The sequence below is a fragment of the Phaethon lepturus genome, unplaced genomic scaffold (assembly GCF_000687285.1).
Source record: "Phaethon lepturus isolate BGI_N335 unplaced genomic scaffold, ASM68728v1 scaffold5974, whole genome shotgun sequence".
Classification (NCBI taxonomy): Eukaryota; Metazoa; Chordata; class Aves; order Phaethontiformes; family Phaethontidae; genus Phaethon; species Phaethon lepturus.
Window position 1 is genome coordinate 1 of NW_010532601.1, and position 17,164 is coordinate 17,164.

At 40.7% G+C, this 17,164-nt stretch overlaps 1 protein-coding gene across 1 annotated transcript in view; it reads left to right on the forward strand.

Annotated features, from left to right (window-relative positions):
• Window positions 1-3,728: 3,728 nt before the first annotated feature.
• Window positions 3,729-17,164, forward strand: part of BST1 (bone marrow stromal cell antigen 1) — a 19,968-nt gene continuing 6,532 nt past the window's right edge. Inside the window, exons 1-6 of the mRNA XM_010284878.1 lie at window positions 3,729-4,064; window positions 7,894-8,023; window positions 9,156-9,291; window positions 9,760-9,842; window positions 10,406-10,482; window positions 13,662-13,754. Of these exons, the coding sequence (XP_010283180.1) occupies window positions 3,895-4,064; window positions 7,894-8,023; window positions 9,156-9,291; window positions 9,760-9,842; window positions 10,406-10,482; window positions 13,662-13,754 (689 nt within the window). The 5' untranslated portion in view covers window positions 3,729-3,894. The remainder of the gene's footprint in view (window positions 4,065-7,893; window positions 8,024-9,155; window positions 9,292-9,759; window positions 9,843-10,405; window positions 10,483-13,661; window positions 13,755-17,164) is intronic.

The following is a 17,164-nucleotide window of genomic DNA, read 5'->3' on the forward strand; positions in this document are numbered from 1 at the left end:
GGGAGGCTGGCCAGAGCTGCGGGAGGAGCGCCTGGTGCAGGCGATCGCGGGTCTCCAGGCCCACCCGGTAACGTGGCACGCCGGGGGCACAGCAGTTTTTGTGACTTTAATTAAATCGGAAGGAATTAGAAATTGCATTGTACCTTTATATGAAGTACGGGAAACTCGCTTCACCCGAATAAACCGAGGCGATGACAAGACGTGCGGAATAAAGAGCGTGTCTGCAGATGAACCGGTGTTAGGGAGGGTGGGCGTGTGACGTGTCCCAAAGTGGGCTGCAGCGGGAATCTGTGCCCAACTTTTGGCAGCATTTGTGCGGGCTAAGCAGAGTTAAATGCTGCGTTTGCTCAACAGCCAAGACAAAAGCGGCAGGAACACCAGCCTTTCACACTCATCTGCCCGTGCAACGTTTCAAGAGGAAGTAGGAACACTTAGCAGAACTGAGCTTACACATCAGTTTGGCAAAACGTGTAACTGTCAGCCAGCATGGCAACACGTAGTAAAACTGTCGACCAGCATGACAATGTGTAGTAAATATCCCAAAAATGTGTTTTCAAACATACAATAAATGCAGCAGGCCTTTGTGAGTGAAAACTATTATTGTACAAAACCTATGTTGCAGCTACTAAGCAGATTAAAAGCTAGCTTGTTTATAGATGTAAGCAGCTAACTGTAAACAGATTGAAGTATTTTGAGCAAAGGCACACATACATTTTTAGTCCAGTGTTCCTCAACATGCTCATGCTTGGGAATAAAATTTGAAATCATTGCTGGTAAAAGTAGTAGATGCTGAACTGAGAAGGAGACAGGGTTATCGAGATCACGCTGTGCACAATAATCTTTTTATCTCTTTATCTAAGGAAATGAGGCTTACGCAATTACAGTACCGGGTGTTTCCTTTTCCATTCATCCTTTCCACCTCCAAGGACTTTTGAACATGCTGGCCTACTTAATCATATTTGCAAATAGGTACAAATCTTGGAAGGTTAAATTCATACAACTTTGGGGAAAAAAAGCAGTAACACAGGAGAGAAGGAAGGCAAAGCACAGGTGTTAAGCAGCTGGCCAGCCAGCACAAGGTTGCATTTACTGCTTGGCTAGTAAGCACAGCTCTGGTTTGGGCTTGGGCATTTCTTGCGCAGAGAATGTATCACAGCGTACAAGGGAGCGGGGTGAGACCTTGGGTTACTGCTGTAGGTAGAATTATGCACCGAAGACGCAAACCTGAAAGAAACAATGTTGGGTGAAGTTCATTGCTTACAGAGGAGCTCGTTAATATGAGCAGTTCCAAGGTCATATTTCCAGGCCTAAAGCATGAAGTTGTGCAGAATTGGGGTAATTCTGCCAGCAATTCATGCCTGAGTAATAGTAGAGATTAATGTTCCCACCTGTTACACCTTCCTTCTGCTAGAAGTTACCACTCCCATCTGGTAGAAATAACAAGAGAGAACATGTTGCTTCCTCGTCTTCCAGGGCTTCAGAATATAAACATATGCCGAATTTCATGGTTGTTTTGAGTTAATATTCAGTTTGTGAACTAGAGTGTCTCCAGACCAGATACGCTGCCAATTTTGCTGGCTGTACTTCATGTGCAATAACCTCTTCTAAGACAGAGGGGCAGAGAGCGAGGGACAGTGACGTGCATCCAGCATGAATTGCCAGAGCTTAGAAGGCAAGATGGACAGACGGTTCGTGGTAGTGAAGTACAGTACTACAAGAGAAAATGCCTAATAATAGGATTAAAATATTGAATTTTTCATGGATGAGTTTAAGGAGAGAATTGGTCGTCTTCTAGAAGAATTTGCATGGAGAGAAGATTTCTGAGAGTAGATTCTTCATTAATGTAATAGACAAAGACATCATGAGATCCAATGACTGGAAGCTAAAGGTAGGCAAGTTCAGGCCAGAGCTAAGGTTTGACTCTCAAGGCTATCAAACCATTGGAGCAATTTCCCTGGAGGTGTGTTTGTTTAGCCATCATGTGAAGGATTTAAATCAAAACTAAGAACATAAATTAAAAATGGCTGTGGTGAGTCAGATCAGAGGTCATTCTGGTCCAATGTTGTGTTTCTAGAAGTGGCCGGTGAGAAAAGGGAGCTTGATGGGGAATGAGATGGACATCCCAGCAGTTGTTGGACTCATTTCCATTCCCTCCAGGGTATTATGACAGGTCATCTGTTTTTTGGAGAATGCCGCTGAGCAGTACCCACATCTTATTCCTGAAGTTGATGAGTCCTAACCTGATGTGTCCTTGGAGAAAAGCCATTCCAAACCTCAGTATCCATCCTTATGTCTTTTTAACGTATACTGTATATTTTAAGCAGAAGTTTTAGCCTGTGACTAAATCAGTGACAATTTCTGCCCTGTTCCATATAGAAGATCACATCAGTGATGCCTCTGGTTTCCGTTAGCCCTGAAATTATTAAGCAAAATTTGGTTGCAACAAAGTTGATGATAAAAAAGAAATTCATTGGCTTCCATGGATTATTGCAGTCTCTAACCTGAACCCAATGCAGTGGCTTGAAACTGTTTGATTAACGTGCTGGTGCCCTATCAGCATGGCCATGTTTCAGAGAGGTTAGGAAGAAAAATAGGGAGAAAAATCATCAGAGAAGTAACTGAAGTACAGCATTTGCCGTGTCTCCATCATAAAAAGTACAACATTGCATATCTGTTTCTGGGTAAATCTGGCTTTCCTGAAGACTTTGCTGCAGGTAACAAATGAACTGGTTATACTTCTATCACATTTGCAGGAGAAATCCATCATCAGCCATTTACTTGATGTTTAGCAAGATTTTGCCATCAGCAAAATCCATCAGCTGAGTACCAATGCTTCAATGTAAGCATGGCACTGTATAAGTAACTATATAAATAATAGAGATGTATATATTCACTGAGGCATGGAGACTGTTTAATAGAAGAAGAACCAGCATATTCCTCAGAAATGCGAGTCCATAGACAAATTACTCTAAGGTTGAATTGTTTTTTAAAAAGGGCAAAAAGTAGTGTGGCTGATTTTGCAGCAGTGTACACCACCCAATATTTACACTGAAGATTAGGTTAATCGATGCCATTGGATGATCTAACAAAGTACTTGGGGAAAAGAAGCTGGAGGGAGAATAAGAGTAAACAGAGGCTGAAGAGATTTCTTAAGTGCACGGGAAGTATGTCTTAATCCTTTTGGTTCTTGTTATGATCGATTCCTGCCTGCCAGGTGGTTTTGTTCATGAAGACTTTAAAACACATATCCTCACACCAAATGTTGCTGTCAGTATCCACGGGAGAAATGGAAAAGGGCTGACTAAATGTGATCCCTATGTGTGATACAAGATCACCTGAGAATTTGGGTGTTTATGAGATCAGCACTTTACCTGCATATTTCTTGATATGTATTTCAGCAAATTGTTTTTCAGCCACTAGGGAAATATGTGTAAAAAGCATACCTCTTTTAAAATGAAAAGAAACTGGTTTAAAATGTGTTGCTTGCAAGCCCTTGTCATGTTTTAGGAAGGCGTCGCATGGCAAGGAGTATTAAGCAAACATAAGGCGTTGTAAATACTGAGTGCTAAGAGGATTTTTTCGCCTTTTATTGTAATTCTTCCCAGTTATCACCAGATGGCAATATCATAACCTTAAAAGTCTCGTTTTTCTGAAGTGGGGAGCAGTTAGACATGAGGAAGTGATGTATCCCTGTGCTGCAATCGTTACAGGAAACAGATTACAGTCCTCAGCAAGGTTTAGATTTCCATCTAACTTCATCTTTTGTGTACAGAGCTATAGCCAGTATTGGAAGTATTAAACGTTAAGCCTCCAGGTTTCCATTTAAATTGTATCATTTAACTTTTTTCTATAGCTTTTTTTTTTTTTTTTAAGAACTTGCATTGTCAAGAATTCATGATGAAGAGCCTTTGTTTTTCTCTCTTACTTGTCTCTGTTCTGTTCATGACCAGCTTCTCAGAAGTGGAGGGAAGGAAATGGAAAGGTGAAGGTACAACGCAAAACCTGGAAAGTATTGTCATTGGAAGATGCTATGACTATATTAGAATTGTGAATCCTGCTGTTGGGTAAGTTTTTGCTCATTTATGGATTAGTTTTCTATCTTCTGTACAAAATGGTTATTAATCAGAAGCCTGATATTTTGCATCTAGTCATGAAAGTGATCCTATGGAAGTCAACATGCTTGTAGCTGCCTGGAAACAAAAAAAATGAACTTTGACAGATGTCATGTTAATAAAAGTAGTGTAATTAAGGCAAGGTTTTTAATCCTTCAACTTTCTATTTCACATTTCTTCCCCGACTAGTGCCACAGTGTTCTGTAAGGAGAACACTGCACAGAAATGGTGGGGATGATATTTCTGACTTGCCAAGTCTGAGAGTGTTCCTGGGAAGACCAGCTTTACTTTGCATGCCTTGTATGTCAGGTCATGTATTACAGGAAAGCACCACACTTTATAGCTATTCTGTGGTACTGAAAGAGACTGTTTAGCGCATCCACCTGAAAAATCAAGTACTGAAACTTGAAAAAACTGCTGAAGTATGATTAGCCATGAGCTTTCATTGTCTGTATGTTAATTACACATAATTACACAATTCATCATTCTGTGTGTTAATTACACAGAACTGGAGGTAAGTCACACACTTTACTAAAATGACCGCTTTTTCTGTGGTTTGTTTGGGCTTACATTCCTTACATTGTTTGGGCTTTGGTAAAAAGGAAAAATCTAAGAAGGACAGTCTCCTGGAGTTCAGTCCTTTATTCTGACACTAAAATTTTTTCCTGATGGTTTGAAGAGGTATTTGCAGAGGGGGCCCAGCTGGGTTCCTGCAGCACTGAATCATGGTTTTAAACAGGGTTAGATTAAGTTGCATAATAGCAGCAAATATCACCTCCTTCCCCCAACCTCCCATTTTCAGTTCCTGCTGCAGAACAGGAAGATACAGGACTGAAAAAACAGGTTCATGGCTTTTAACAAAGGCAAAACAATGTGTTTTTTCCTATTAACATTCTTAACTTAGCAGAAGAGTTTTGGTTCAAGTTCCCCATGAAGGAAAAAATCGTTGTCGTACTAAAATTTCAGCTGAACAATTCAAGTTTGGCGAATTCATAAACATGTCACAGTGGAAGGTGCCAGTAAACTTTAACTATAGATTTCTACACACCTACAATATAATATAAGCTACAAAACTTAAGTCAGTTAACAGTTGTGTAGGTGTATGAAGTCTGGTCTTGCAGTTCCTGTTGAAGTTAACAGATGTCACTTCATTTATATCTGAAGCAAGACATGACTAATAATACAGAATACACTCAAATGAGCAACATAAAGGATTGTTACTGTGGAAATATTAACTTTATCATTACCTAATTTGGGCTTTCTGAAACGTAAATACCATATTCTTGAAAGTATTTCTGTCTGTCTCATTTTTATGACAGTTTTGTGGTCTAATTAATTCCTGTGACATTTTCAGAACCTAATTCTAAAATTGAGATGTCTGAATACATTCATCAAAGTATTCTTGGTCATAATAGCATGAAGCCAGACTGGACATTAGGACTGTTTTCCTGAATTAAGGCCCAAGATGGCATTGTAAAAAGAAGAGCTGCACAATTAATTTCATATTATGTGTATTTTTTCTTTTTATCTTAGGTCTGTAAGCAAATAGTGTAATCTAAACAAAATGGCTATTTCGTATTGCACAGGTGCAAAGCAGATATTCTAATTATTTATAACTCTTTCTATTCATTGTCTGTTTCTTAATTGCCCCCAGGCTAGCTTTTAGAGAGGCATAGCCACCTGGATTGGTTTTGCTTCTGAATTTATGTGCAAATAGAATAATTTTTTTAAAATACTTTGCTAACATAAAAGAAGCTAGCAAAGCATGTCTTTACACTGCAACATAGTTAAAACATGAAGGTGTTTATAGAAACATAAGAAAATCTTCCCTTTACATTGAAACAGAACATGCAAAATGGCAGTTAAAAGAGGCATTTTACAAAATATTGTGGTCATGTAGAAGTGAGGGATCTGAATGCAAATCTTATCTGGAATTTTCTAGTAGGAGTATGCTATGTAACATGAATGTTCCTGTAGCGCATTTCCCCCATATTTCTTTATTGGTAATGTTTAATGGAAGTTTTGAAAACTTTTTTATAGCTGACTAGTATGAAATAAATCTAATATGACTTATTAGTGTCTATTGGAAGTAATTGTCCTGAACTACAGTCCTTCCCCACCCTTTCATTTCAAAAAGTATTTTTGCCAGCTAAAAAATTTTGAGTAACAGAGCAGAATAATCCTTTTGATTTACAAGCTGTTCAAACCTGGGTGAGAAGGCATGAGGAAAAAAATGCAGTAAGTGAATTAACCAGAAAATTACCACTGGGTTCAACTGTCAAGGAAGATGTTAAGAGTTCAGTTGATCATAATTTAGAAGTACTAGCATGGGTAAGTGAGTGCTTACAGTAGACAGCTCTTTAGCAGAATGAGATGTAAGTATATACAATTGTCAGAAGCTAAAGTTTAACAGCTTGAAATCAGAAATAGGGTGCAAATCCTTTTATTGAGTAAGCCTATTTAAACATTAGAACTACTGATCAAGGGTCATATTGCATCACTGAAGGTTTTCAGGTCAAGATCCCATATTTGTTTATGACATATTGGGGTTTTTTGTATTGTTGTTGGAAGCATGAACAGAGATTACTGTAAGGGAATCTGTGGTCTGTTTCCTGCACGGGAGCTGCACAACTCATCACAAGGGGTCCTTTAACTTTAAAGTATCTGCAACATTCAGCGTCGCAAAGCAGCTCCTTAAAGAATCTCATGAGGAAAAGCGCCAGAAATCAGAAATCCCGCTGTCGATGGATGTCGTTAAACGAGGAAAACACTCTAATGGCAAATTTTGGTTTACTTATCAAGACAACTGTTGTTCAAACTACAGCTTTGCAGTTACAGCTGTTTGCTGTTAGGAATGCTGTACGCACATAACATACGTTATTCTGTTCTGCAGAGTGTTCCCGGCATAGACATTGTCACAGCATATGTGGGGAAGGTACTGTGGGAAAGTGCTGAAAGTAGCAATTCCCTGTTTAATTGCTCCAGGCAGGCTCAGAGCTGTGACAGATGAGATCTTGGAAATCCAGAGGGGTAAGACACTTCCGTCCCTGGATGGCCTGTCCTGTCCTTCCGCGGGAGATTATTGTCCCCGAGACAGAGCTGGCAGAGGGGAGCTGTCGAAATGCATAGCCTAGCACATTATTTCAGGCCTCTCTTCGCTCGGAGTTTAAATGTTGAATCCTGACAGTGTTCTTGTAGCTACTGCAGTGACACTGCTTGTCCCACACGGTGACTGTACTCGCTCCAGCAAGGTAAAGCTGCATCATCCAGGGGCCTGTATACACAGAAGGCATCTCTATGTCAAAACCATTATTCTACCATTGAAACTTTCTAGTAACTCTTCCTGCACTTGAATCTGACATTTTAAGAGTAATTTTACATGCCAGTAGTTTTGCACATTTAGCTATGCTTTCATTGAAACGGCTTTTTAAATCTGGAAAATTTCTAAGTAAGTTGTTTTCTTTAGTATTTCTACAGTGCTCACTGAGCATGCTGTACTGTCTAAGATTTTTGTTGAATTACTGTGTATTTCGAATTCCACACTGTAAATCCTAATATTTTCATTGCTACTTCTTCCTCATCTGCTGCTGTTAGGAGTCAGGAAAAGACAAGATCTATACGCTCATCCTGGCTGGCAAGTTCTCTACCACCCTGACCTCAGTTTTCTATATTCACCTTGTAGGGGTTTTAATTTGGGAATTTGAAGAAGTTGGGAACAAATTACTTTCTTGCTGTGCTTTGAAAAAATAATTCTGCTATTTGTTTGTTTCAATGATTACAGTGAGAAGAATTGCTCAGAGATATGGGAAGCATTTAAAAACGCATTTATTAACAAGGATCCTTGCAGCATTCTACCTAAGGACTATGAATTATTTATCAACCTGTCATTGCACACAATTCCATCTAACAAGGTAACGATTATTTATGTTGTGTTAACAGTCCTGTGACATCCAGCAGATTTTCCATGGTACAGTTCAAAATTGACCGAGAGCCATTCTGTGGCTGACTGATGATTCATTATTTTTGGCCTGTCTGTAGTTTACAAACTAGACTCAGGCTTGATGGCATTTTTCGATGTGTTTGACTGCATTTATTTTATGCAGTAACTTCTCAGTGACTTCTCTATTTTCATACCGCAAAGATTCCCCCATTTTTCCTGCTGTGCCAGGGGCCTCGTCGTAGTCCCTGAGCTTCCACTTATACTTTTCCTCAAGTGCTATGCCTGCAAAGACTGTGCCTGCTATCATCTTTTGCTTGCACTCCTCACAGCCAAGTCTCAGGGCAATGGCATGTTAAACATTGAAATGTTAAATAAACATAAGCAGGAATGAGGTAGGACGCTGTCATATGCTAGAAAACAGTAAGGCTTTGATGTGCCAGCAATCTCAGAGAACTATGAAAGTGCAAAAAGCACAGCTTTTTGTGCCATCATATCCCATCAGGATGTGTGCTTTGGCCTTCTCTAAAAGGTTGTGCTTTTAAGCAGTTTTACCTAGCACAAGTTATTATTATTTACTCTAGCACAGTTATTCCTTATCTCTGAATGATACAGGCTAAACCAACAAATACTCCTGTCAACATAGCTTAACTCATGAAAGAGTTATTTCTGTGTTGCAAGCACAGAAATAACAGCTAGATATATGATTTTTCACACCATAAGCCAACATAGTAGTGTGAGAGACTTCCAGTGAGATGTATCGGGCTTATAAATATCTGCCTTCTCTTTTCTCTCCCTTTTCCTAAATCTGTTTGCTGAGGAAGGCAAAGTTAGGCCTAGCTATAATATCGGTTTGTATCCATTCCCATCATGGTATGAATGCCCCTCAAGCCTCTAGTGATCAGAATTTACACCACTGTAAAAAAAAAAAAGACTTTGTTCCTCTAAAGACATAGCTAACATTTCTGGGTATGAGCTTGATTTTGAAAGAAATACCAAAACATGTTTTAAACTGTTTTCAACGCCCCATAATCTCATGTGTCCACACCCAAGTGATGGTTCATTTCTTCTCTTTTCTTTTTTATTCCTTTTTTTTTTTTATATAGTCTCTCTTCTGGGAAAATAATCAGCTGCTAGTCAATAGCTTTGCTGGCAGAGGCCGTCGCTACATGGCTCTGGGTGATACTCTGTTTGGCTTCTTTGGAGATTTTCTAAACTGGTGTGGGCAGGCAAGCAGCGCTGGTAAGATGAGTGCTATATTAAACAACTGTCTGTAAAACCATAATGGAGACCACATGCCATGTTCTGGAGGAGCTAATTTTGCTCTTGCCCCATGAAAAATCCGGGATAGCTTCACTGTCTCATTCTCTCCTGTTTTGTGAATATTTAACATTGCAGTCAGGGGAGCACACAGTGAAGTCTAAGTGTTGCACAGGAGCTAAACCTCTTTCTCAGTCCTCTGGACGTGGAGCTCTCTGCATGCCAGGTATAGAGTTAGAGCAGTTTCAGCCAAATCACTGAATCCACAAAATGACATTGTTTCTGTAAACTGCAAGATGGAAAATGATAGAAAAAATAGAACCATCAGCTTTCAGTTTTATGTCAGACCATCTTGTATGTTCAGTGAGTAAGGCGCGAATATATTTAATGGCTTTCTAAGGTCACTTTTTATAGTCACTATCATCTCTCTAATCATGTGCCTTCCTACAGGACTGGACTATGAATCATGCCCTACCACGGAGGAATGTGAAAACAATGCAGTGGAATCTTTCTGGAGGATGGCCTCAATCACTGTAAATAGTGCATTAGTGCTGACTTTGTACATTAGTGTGTCCTGGGTGGTTCAGGAAAACATCGCCGGATCGAAACAGATTCAAGTTTCTAACTGTGCTAGGTTATTTCCTCTGATAAAACTACACTTTTTTAGACTGGGTCCAGTGTTTTAGCAAGAGGAACCTAACTTTTACCTTAGCTAGAGAACGTGTTAAAATTCTGTGTTGGCTTTGTTAATATATATCAAGCATATACTAAGCAGAATAAACACACTAGTTGTCTACTGAATACAGGTCCTAAGTGACATTTGACAGCCTTTATTCACAGATCAAACCCAACACAGAGTGCCAGAATGCTTTCTTCCTATGCTGAAGAAACTACAGGTTTGAGAAAATAGTTTGAGAAGATGCAATGAATTCTTGGCCCCTCTACTGCAGTGACCTGCTAGGGTGCTAGTTTGATATTACTTTCACAATTCTGATACTCTTCTTGGTAAAATTCTTTCCTTTATCATTGTTGCTTACCAAGTCATATGACAAATCTGTAAAATGAGTTCTGAAAAAAAAATTGTTATGTATTGCAGTACGCACGGCACAGCTCTGGGGTGATACATGTCTTACTGAATGGTTCTGCAGTCGGAGGAGCTTATCCAGACCCAGGGTAAGAAAACTGTCTTATGTATGCATACAAGGTCTGATGCCTGCAAAAATAGGGTCAACCAGTTGTTTGGGTCTTCTGCCACACAAAGCATGGGAAGCGTAGCTGAAAGAGCCTGTTGCATCAAAAGTCTTCTGAGTTGTGGGGACAACTGTTAATTGTCCCCAGCTGTAGGAATTAACATGAAATGGATGAAAACAATCGTTTTGACTCCTGCATTTTACAGACTGCTGTGGCAAGCAGGATGAATACTCTTTGAAAGCAGCCTTCAAGTCAGCCAACATACTGTGGCAAAATGTGTATGTCTTCAAAAAGAGGAGTGTTACAAAATTTCTATTCAGGGACATCTCCAAGGAGAGGACATCGTTACAGGGAGCGTAGCATCTGTCAGGCCTAGAAGCAAACTTCGTAAATTTTATAGCGAAAGTGCTTGGTCCTGCTATTTCTCCATGACCAAGAGAGGAAGTAGTTTGAGATCCATTATGGTTTAAGAAAGAAAAAAAAGCTCATTGAGAAGGGTAATAGCAAGGATTAGCTCACTCTTCTCCTTATTCCGTGTTATATTAAGGACAGATGTATTTTCCATCATTTACAAGTGTGCCACTATGCAGAAGTTCATCTAAGTTTATAATTATGATTTATTGCAAAAGTACACCCTTAAGAACTTTTACTGAATATGTGGCTGTAGTGACTGCCTGTCTTTGATGAAAAATACATCTTTCCTTACCCCAGCAACTGTTCTGTCTGAGGCAGATCAAAAAAAATCTTAAAAAACCACCCCATAGAACAGATCCTGCTCCTGTGTGCTGAGGACTAAAAATAATCATTGAAAAGTTGACTTTATCTCCAGATAGGAGAGAAACAAGAACCATCTCTTCCAAAACATCTACTACCCACTTACCTCCATCCCCCAAAAGGTCCATCTCTGTAACACAACTTCCAGCTAATCAAGAAAACTTATATGGTCTCCTTGGGTTGGTCAGCTGGGATCAAGTCTTCTGCAGATGATAACACCTGGCAACAGGTCAATGCCCAGAATCCCATATAGAGTCAATATTTCAGAAACAGATTCCTTATTTCAGAAACCTCTTGCACATAAATTAATTCTTTTCAACAGTTCCCTGGGTTGTCTGTCTGGTGGTATCATGACCAGTGAAATCTCCACCACCGTAACACAGCCTGACATGAAAAAAACAAAGCCAGTTACTCTGGTTTTTTGCTGTGTGTCTTGTGGCCCATTTATGACTGAATTCATTTAAGACATCTTATTTGAAAGAGACTTAAAGTTGAATAATTAATAGCAGAAGGTAATCTGAAAGATCTACCTGTCTTCCTAAACATCTCTTTGGTCTGTTTTCAGGCATTTCAAATCCACTTCCAAAGTTTATCCTGCATTACTGTTTGTACACTTAAATCATCATTAAGTCACCTCTTACCGTTTCAGTTAAGATTTATTTCTCACTTCACTGCAAAATAACTTTGCTCATTCACACAGTATGAATGGAGTTAGCAGACTTCTTTAATAATATTAGTTGGTTCAAAAATTGGTTTACTGAAGCCAATCGTACATTGTTCCTCCACAGTTTCTGACTCCTCTAGTTAAAGATTCCTTTATATTTTGGAGGAAGCAGCATTTTTGCTGGCAATAACACGTGCATGAATGGGCAAATGAGTTAAAAATAGTTGGAATATTTATTTTTGGTTATATTTTCACAATGTGTTTAGGACAGGCTTGGACACCTTGGACAGACAGGCAAACCTGATGCTGCTGCTACTGGTCTCTGGTTCGCCACTGCTGTAACAGAGTTGACCAGAGCGGGCAACTGTTGGTATCTGCCTCCTCATGTTCCACTGCTCCAGAAGTGTAAAGTAACTTGCTAACTTCATGAACAGGTCTCAGCTGGCCACTAACAGAGCTTCCACGCCAGAGCACCAGTAGTTTGCCTGCAGACACCAGGTGGACAGAGCGGTGGTCACATTGCCACCACTGGTCTCATTAAGGAGGTGACAACTAAGAGTCCCTTCCAGTCTAGCGTGGGTCTCAGAGCATTTAAAGTAGTTAGGAAACACTGCACCCCAGATGTAGACATTTAAGAAGACCCATGATAGGCAAATCAGAGTACACACCTAGGCTCAGGCTTGGACCAAGTATTCATTGCAGACACAGCCCTTAAAAGCTTTCTGAGGGGAAAAAAAAAAGAGCAATTGAAAGGTTGGAAATCATTACAGTACATCTTACTGGGAGGGTTAGAAATCTGTGTCTTTGAAATGCCTGCGTCTCACCAAAAAAAATCAATTCACTGATGTTAGAATAATCCTTTGGATTCAGCATCTTTGCATTAGCTATAAGGAAGAAATTCTTTACTGTGGGGGTGGTGAGGCACTGGCACAGGTTGCCCAGAGAAGTTGTGGATGCCCCATCCCTGGAAGTGTTCAAGGCCAGGTTGGATGAGGCTTCGAGCAACCTGATCTAGTGGAGGGGCCCCCTGCCTATGGCAGGGGGGTTGGAACTAGATGATCTTTAAAGTCCCTTCCAACTCAAACATTCTACGATTCTATGATTTAATTGCCATTTTATTATTTTTTTTAATTGTTATTTAAATACCTATCAAAGTCAATGTACACAAAGCAATAAAGTGGAAGATTCCCTAGGCCGGGCATGGACACGTCTAAAAGTTTCTCCTTTATGGTCTTACGTATCCTAAACAAATACGTCATGTTACTGTTGCTATGATTTTGTACCTAAAAATATATTTGTCTTGTGTCTGTTGTTATTTTTTTATTTAAAGCAAAATTGTATTATGTCTAAAAGCAGTAACTACAAGAATGACCTTTTTCTTTTTTCCTCTGTCACATACTTTTTGTTTTGTTTTTTCATTTTGTTTTTGAAGTTCGCTTCATTCTGGTTCACCTCCAAGTTACAACTTTTTTCAGCTGAACCCCTCTAAGATGAAGAATATTAAAAGTTCTGATTAAATGCCTTTGACCTTTGAGGACATTCAGAATGTGAATCAGATTTTTTCTGCTTTGTGTTGAGTTTGATTGTTGTTGAAAGATATATATGTAAAATCAGGCAAGCCCATATGCTACAGCAGGATCAGAGCGTTGATTAATGCAAAGGGAAAAAAAATTGTTTCTTTTTCATGTTTTTTATAGTTCTAAATTTTTTTTTCTTGAATCAGTTTTTTTGCAGATTATGAAATACCTAATCTCCAGAAAGACAAAATCTCACAAATTGTCATCTGGGTTGTGGATGATATTGAAGGACCAGATATGTAAGTTATGTCTCCCAAAAAAATTAATTTTTCCTTTTTGGACCTGTCTTTAAGATTTCACCTTAGCTTTCTGTTCTATTATATTTGCATAGCAATTAAACTAAAAATATTTTAGATGCTTTCACTAACACAGAAGGCACACCCTGCCATTCCCAGAATTAGACAAAATATAAATAAATTCTAATATTAGGTCTGGAGTCCACCCTTAGTTAGAGAGATGTGTGTGTGGATCTCAGACCTTGAGTAAAGATAGAGCACATACAGTTTTACTAAGAAAAGAGTCAATCTGAATTTCAGATTAAATGCTGGCATGAAATATTTCTTTTGCCTTCCCATATGCATTCTTTTCCTTTTCACCTATCTTAACTGTTTGAAAATTGGTAGAAGCAGAGAAATACCACTGGCGGGCTCATCTTCTCTCAATACTTAAAATCAATCTAATAATAAAAAGCAGGCTTTAAAGAGGTCTAATTTTGCTGTTAATTGAATTTAAAAAACAAACACACTAACTAAAAAAAGCAGATCAGTCCAAACAGAATAGCCTGTTGGTAAATAGCCAAAGACCAAGTGACAATTTTCAACAGAAATGTAACAGAAAATGAACCCTGAAGTTAAAAAACTGAAATCATTAGGCCAGAAATTAGGCCTGGTTTGGGACTGATTAAAGGAAGAATTAAATAGTCTATTCATTATAGCTTTTGTGGGGGTCCCTACAAATGTGATGAATAGGGGGTAGAGGACCAGAAGAAGTCAGTTTTACCCCAACCATCTGCAGGGTCCCTGCAGTTAATATAACATGGTGGCACTTCATTGGTCTTAAAGCTGCCCTGGCTGAAGAGGGCCAGAGAAATGGGCTCAGATGTCACCATATCCACCACTGGTGGCTGAATCCCTGATGTCATCTGCATTCTTAGGAGCATGAAGCTTCTGTTCTTGCTATTCAACGCTTTTTAGTTGCATCCATTCATTTTGTGTCATTTCCCTTTCATGTCTCATCTCTTTCCTATCTCCTTTTGCTTCTTTTTCATTCAATTTTGGCATGACCAACCCAGACCACATATTTTACCGTAGTGCTGTGGAGTCTACAAAGCATAGTTCAGATTAACATTTCTCAGCTTTTCTCTTTAAATCAAAGAATCATTGGTTCTGCTGGCAGGAGAAGGAGTGAAAAGGATTCTTGCTTGAGTTGGTGGGCCTCATCAAGGTGGCTTTAAACTAGATTCGAAGGGGGAAAGGGGATAAAACCAGGCTCACTAGAGGTGAGCCTACGGATGGCATGCTGATGTTGGAAGCGAAATCGATAGCCCAGCTGAAGTGCATCTCCACCAATGCACGCAAGCATGGGCAGCAAACAGGAGGAGCTGGAAGCCATTGTGCAGCAGGACAGCTATGACTTAGTCACCATCACAGAAACATGATGGGATGACTCCCATGACTGGCGTGCTGCAATGGATGGCTATAAGCTCTTCAGAAGGGATAGGCATGGAAGGAGACGCAGTGGCATGGCTCTGTATGTTAGGGAGTGTTTTGATTGTATAGAACTCAATAACTGTGATGACCAAGTCGAGTGCTTATGGGTAGGGATGAGTGAAAAAGCAAACAGGTCTGTTACAGACCACCCAACCAGGATGAAGAGACAGATGAAGCATTCTACAAGCAGCTGGCAGAAGTCTCACAATCACTAGCCCTTGTTCTTGTAGGGGACTTCAACTTACCAGACATCTGCTGGGAGTATAACACAGCAGAGAGGAAACAGTCTAGGAGGTGTGTGGAAGTGTGTGGAGGATAACTTCCTAACACAACTGGTAAGTGAGCCCACCAGGGGAGGTGCCTACTTGACCTGCTGTTTACGAACAGAGAAGGACTGGTGGGAGATGTGGTGGTCAGAGTCCGTCTAGGGCTTAGCGACCATGACATGATGGAATCCTTGATTCTTGGTGAAGTAAGCAAAACACTACCATGGACTTCCAGAGGGCAGACTGTGGCCTGTTCAGGTTGAGAGAATCCCTTGGGAGACCATCCTGAAGGGCAAAGAGTCCAGGAAGGCTGGACAGTCTTCAAGAAGGAAATCTTAAAGGCGCAGGAGCAGGTGGTCCCCATGTGCCAGAAGAAGAGTTGGCGGGGAAGATGGCCTGACTGAACAGGGAGCTTTTGCTTGGACTCAGGGAAAAGAGGAGAGTTTATCACCTTTGGAAAAAGGGGCAGGGAACTCAAGAAGAGTGCAGGGATCTCATTAAGTCATGCAGAGAGAAAATTAGAAAGGCAAAAGCCCAGCTAGAACTCAAATCTGGCCACGGTCGTAAGGGACAACAGAAAATGTTTTTACAAATATATTAACAGCAAAAAGAGAGCCAAGGAGAATCTGCAACCCTTATTGGATGCGGGCAGGGGGACACATTGTCACCAGGGATGAGGAAAAGGCTGGGGTACTTAATGCCTACTTTGCCTCAGTCTTTGATAGCCAGACCAGGTATCCCCAGGGTATTCATCCCCCTGAGCTGAAAGACAGGGATGGAGAGCAGAATAAACTCCCCATAATCGAAGAGGAAGCAGTTAACAGCCTGCTACACCACCTGGACACGAACAAGTCTATGGGGTCTGATGGGATCCACCCAAGAGTACTGAGGGAGCTGGCAGAGGAGCTTGCCAAGCCAGTCTCCATCATTTATCAGCAGTCCTGGTTAACAGGGGATGTCCCAGGTGACTGGAGGCTTGTCAATGTGACGTCCACCTACAAGATGGGCCAGAATGAGGATCCAGGGAACTACAGGCCTGTCAGCCTGACCTTGGTACCAGTGAAGGTTATGGAGAGGTTCATCTTGAGGGCACTAACAGGGCACATGCAGGATAACCAAGGAATCAGGCCCAGCCAGCACAGGTTCATGAACGGCAGGGACTGCTTGGCCAACCTGATCTCCATCTATGACTAGGTGACCCGCCTAGTGGATGAGGGAAAGGCTGTGGATGTTTAGTAAAGCCTTTGACACCATGTCCTACAGCATTCTCCTGGAGAAACTGGCAGCTCGTGGCTTAGACAGGTGCACTCTTCCCTGGGTAAAGAACTGGCTGGATGGCCGAACCCAGAGAGTTGTGGTGAATGGCGTTAAATCCAGCTGGCGGACAGTCACAAGTGGTGGTCCCCAGGGCTCAGTATTGGGACCAGTTCTCTAATATCCTTGTCAATGACCTGTATGAGGGGATCGAGTGCTCCCTCAGGAATTTTGCAGATGACACCAAGTTGGGTGGGAGTGTTGATCTGCTGGAGGGTAGGAGGGCTCTGCAGAGGGACCTGAACAGGCTGGATCAATGGGCCAAGGTCAGTTGTATGAGGTTTAATAAGGCCAAGTGCTGGGTCCTGCCCTTGGGTCATAACAACCCCATGCAACGCTACAGGCTTGGGGAGGAGTGGC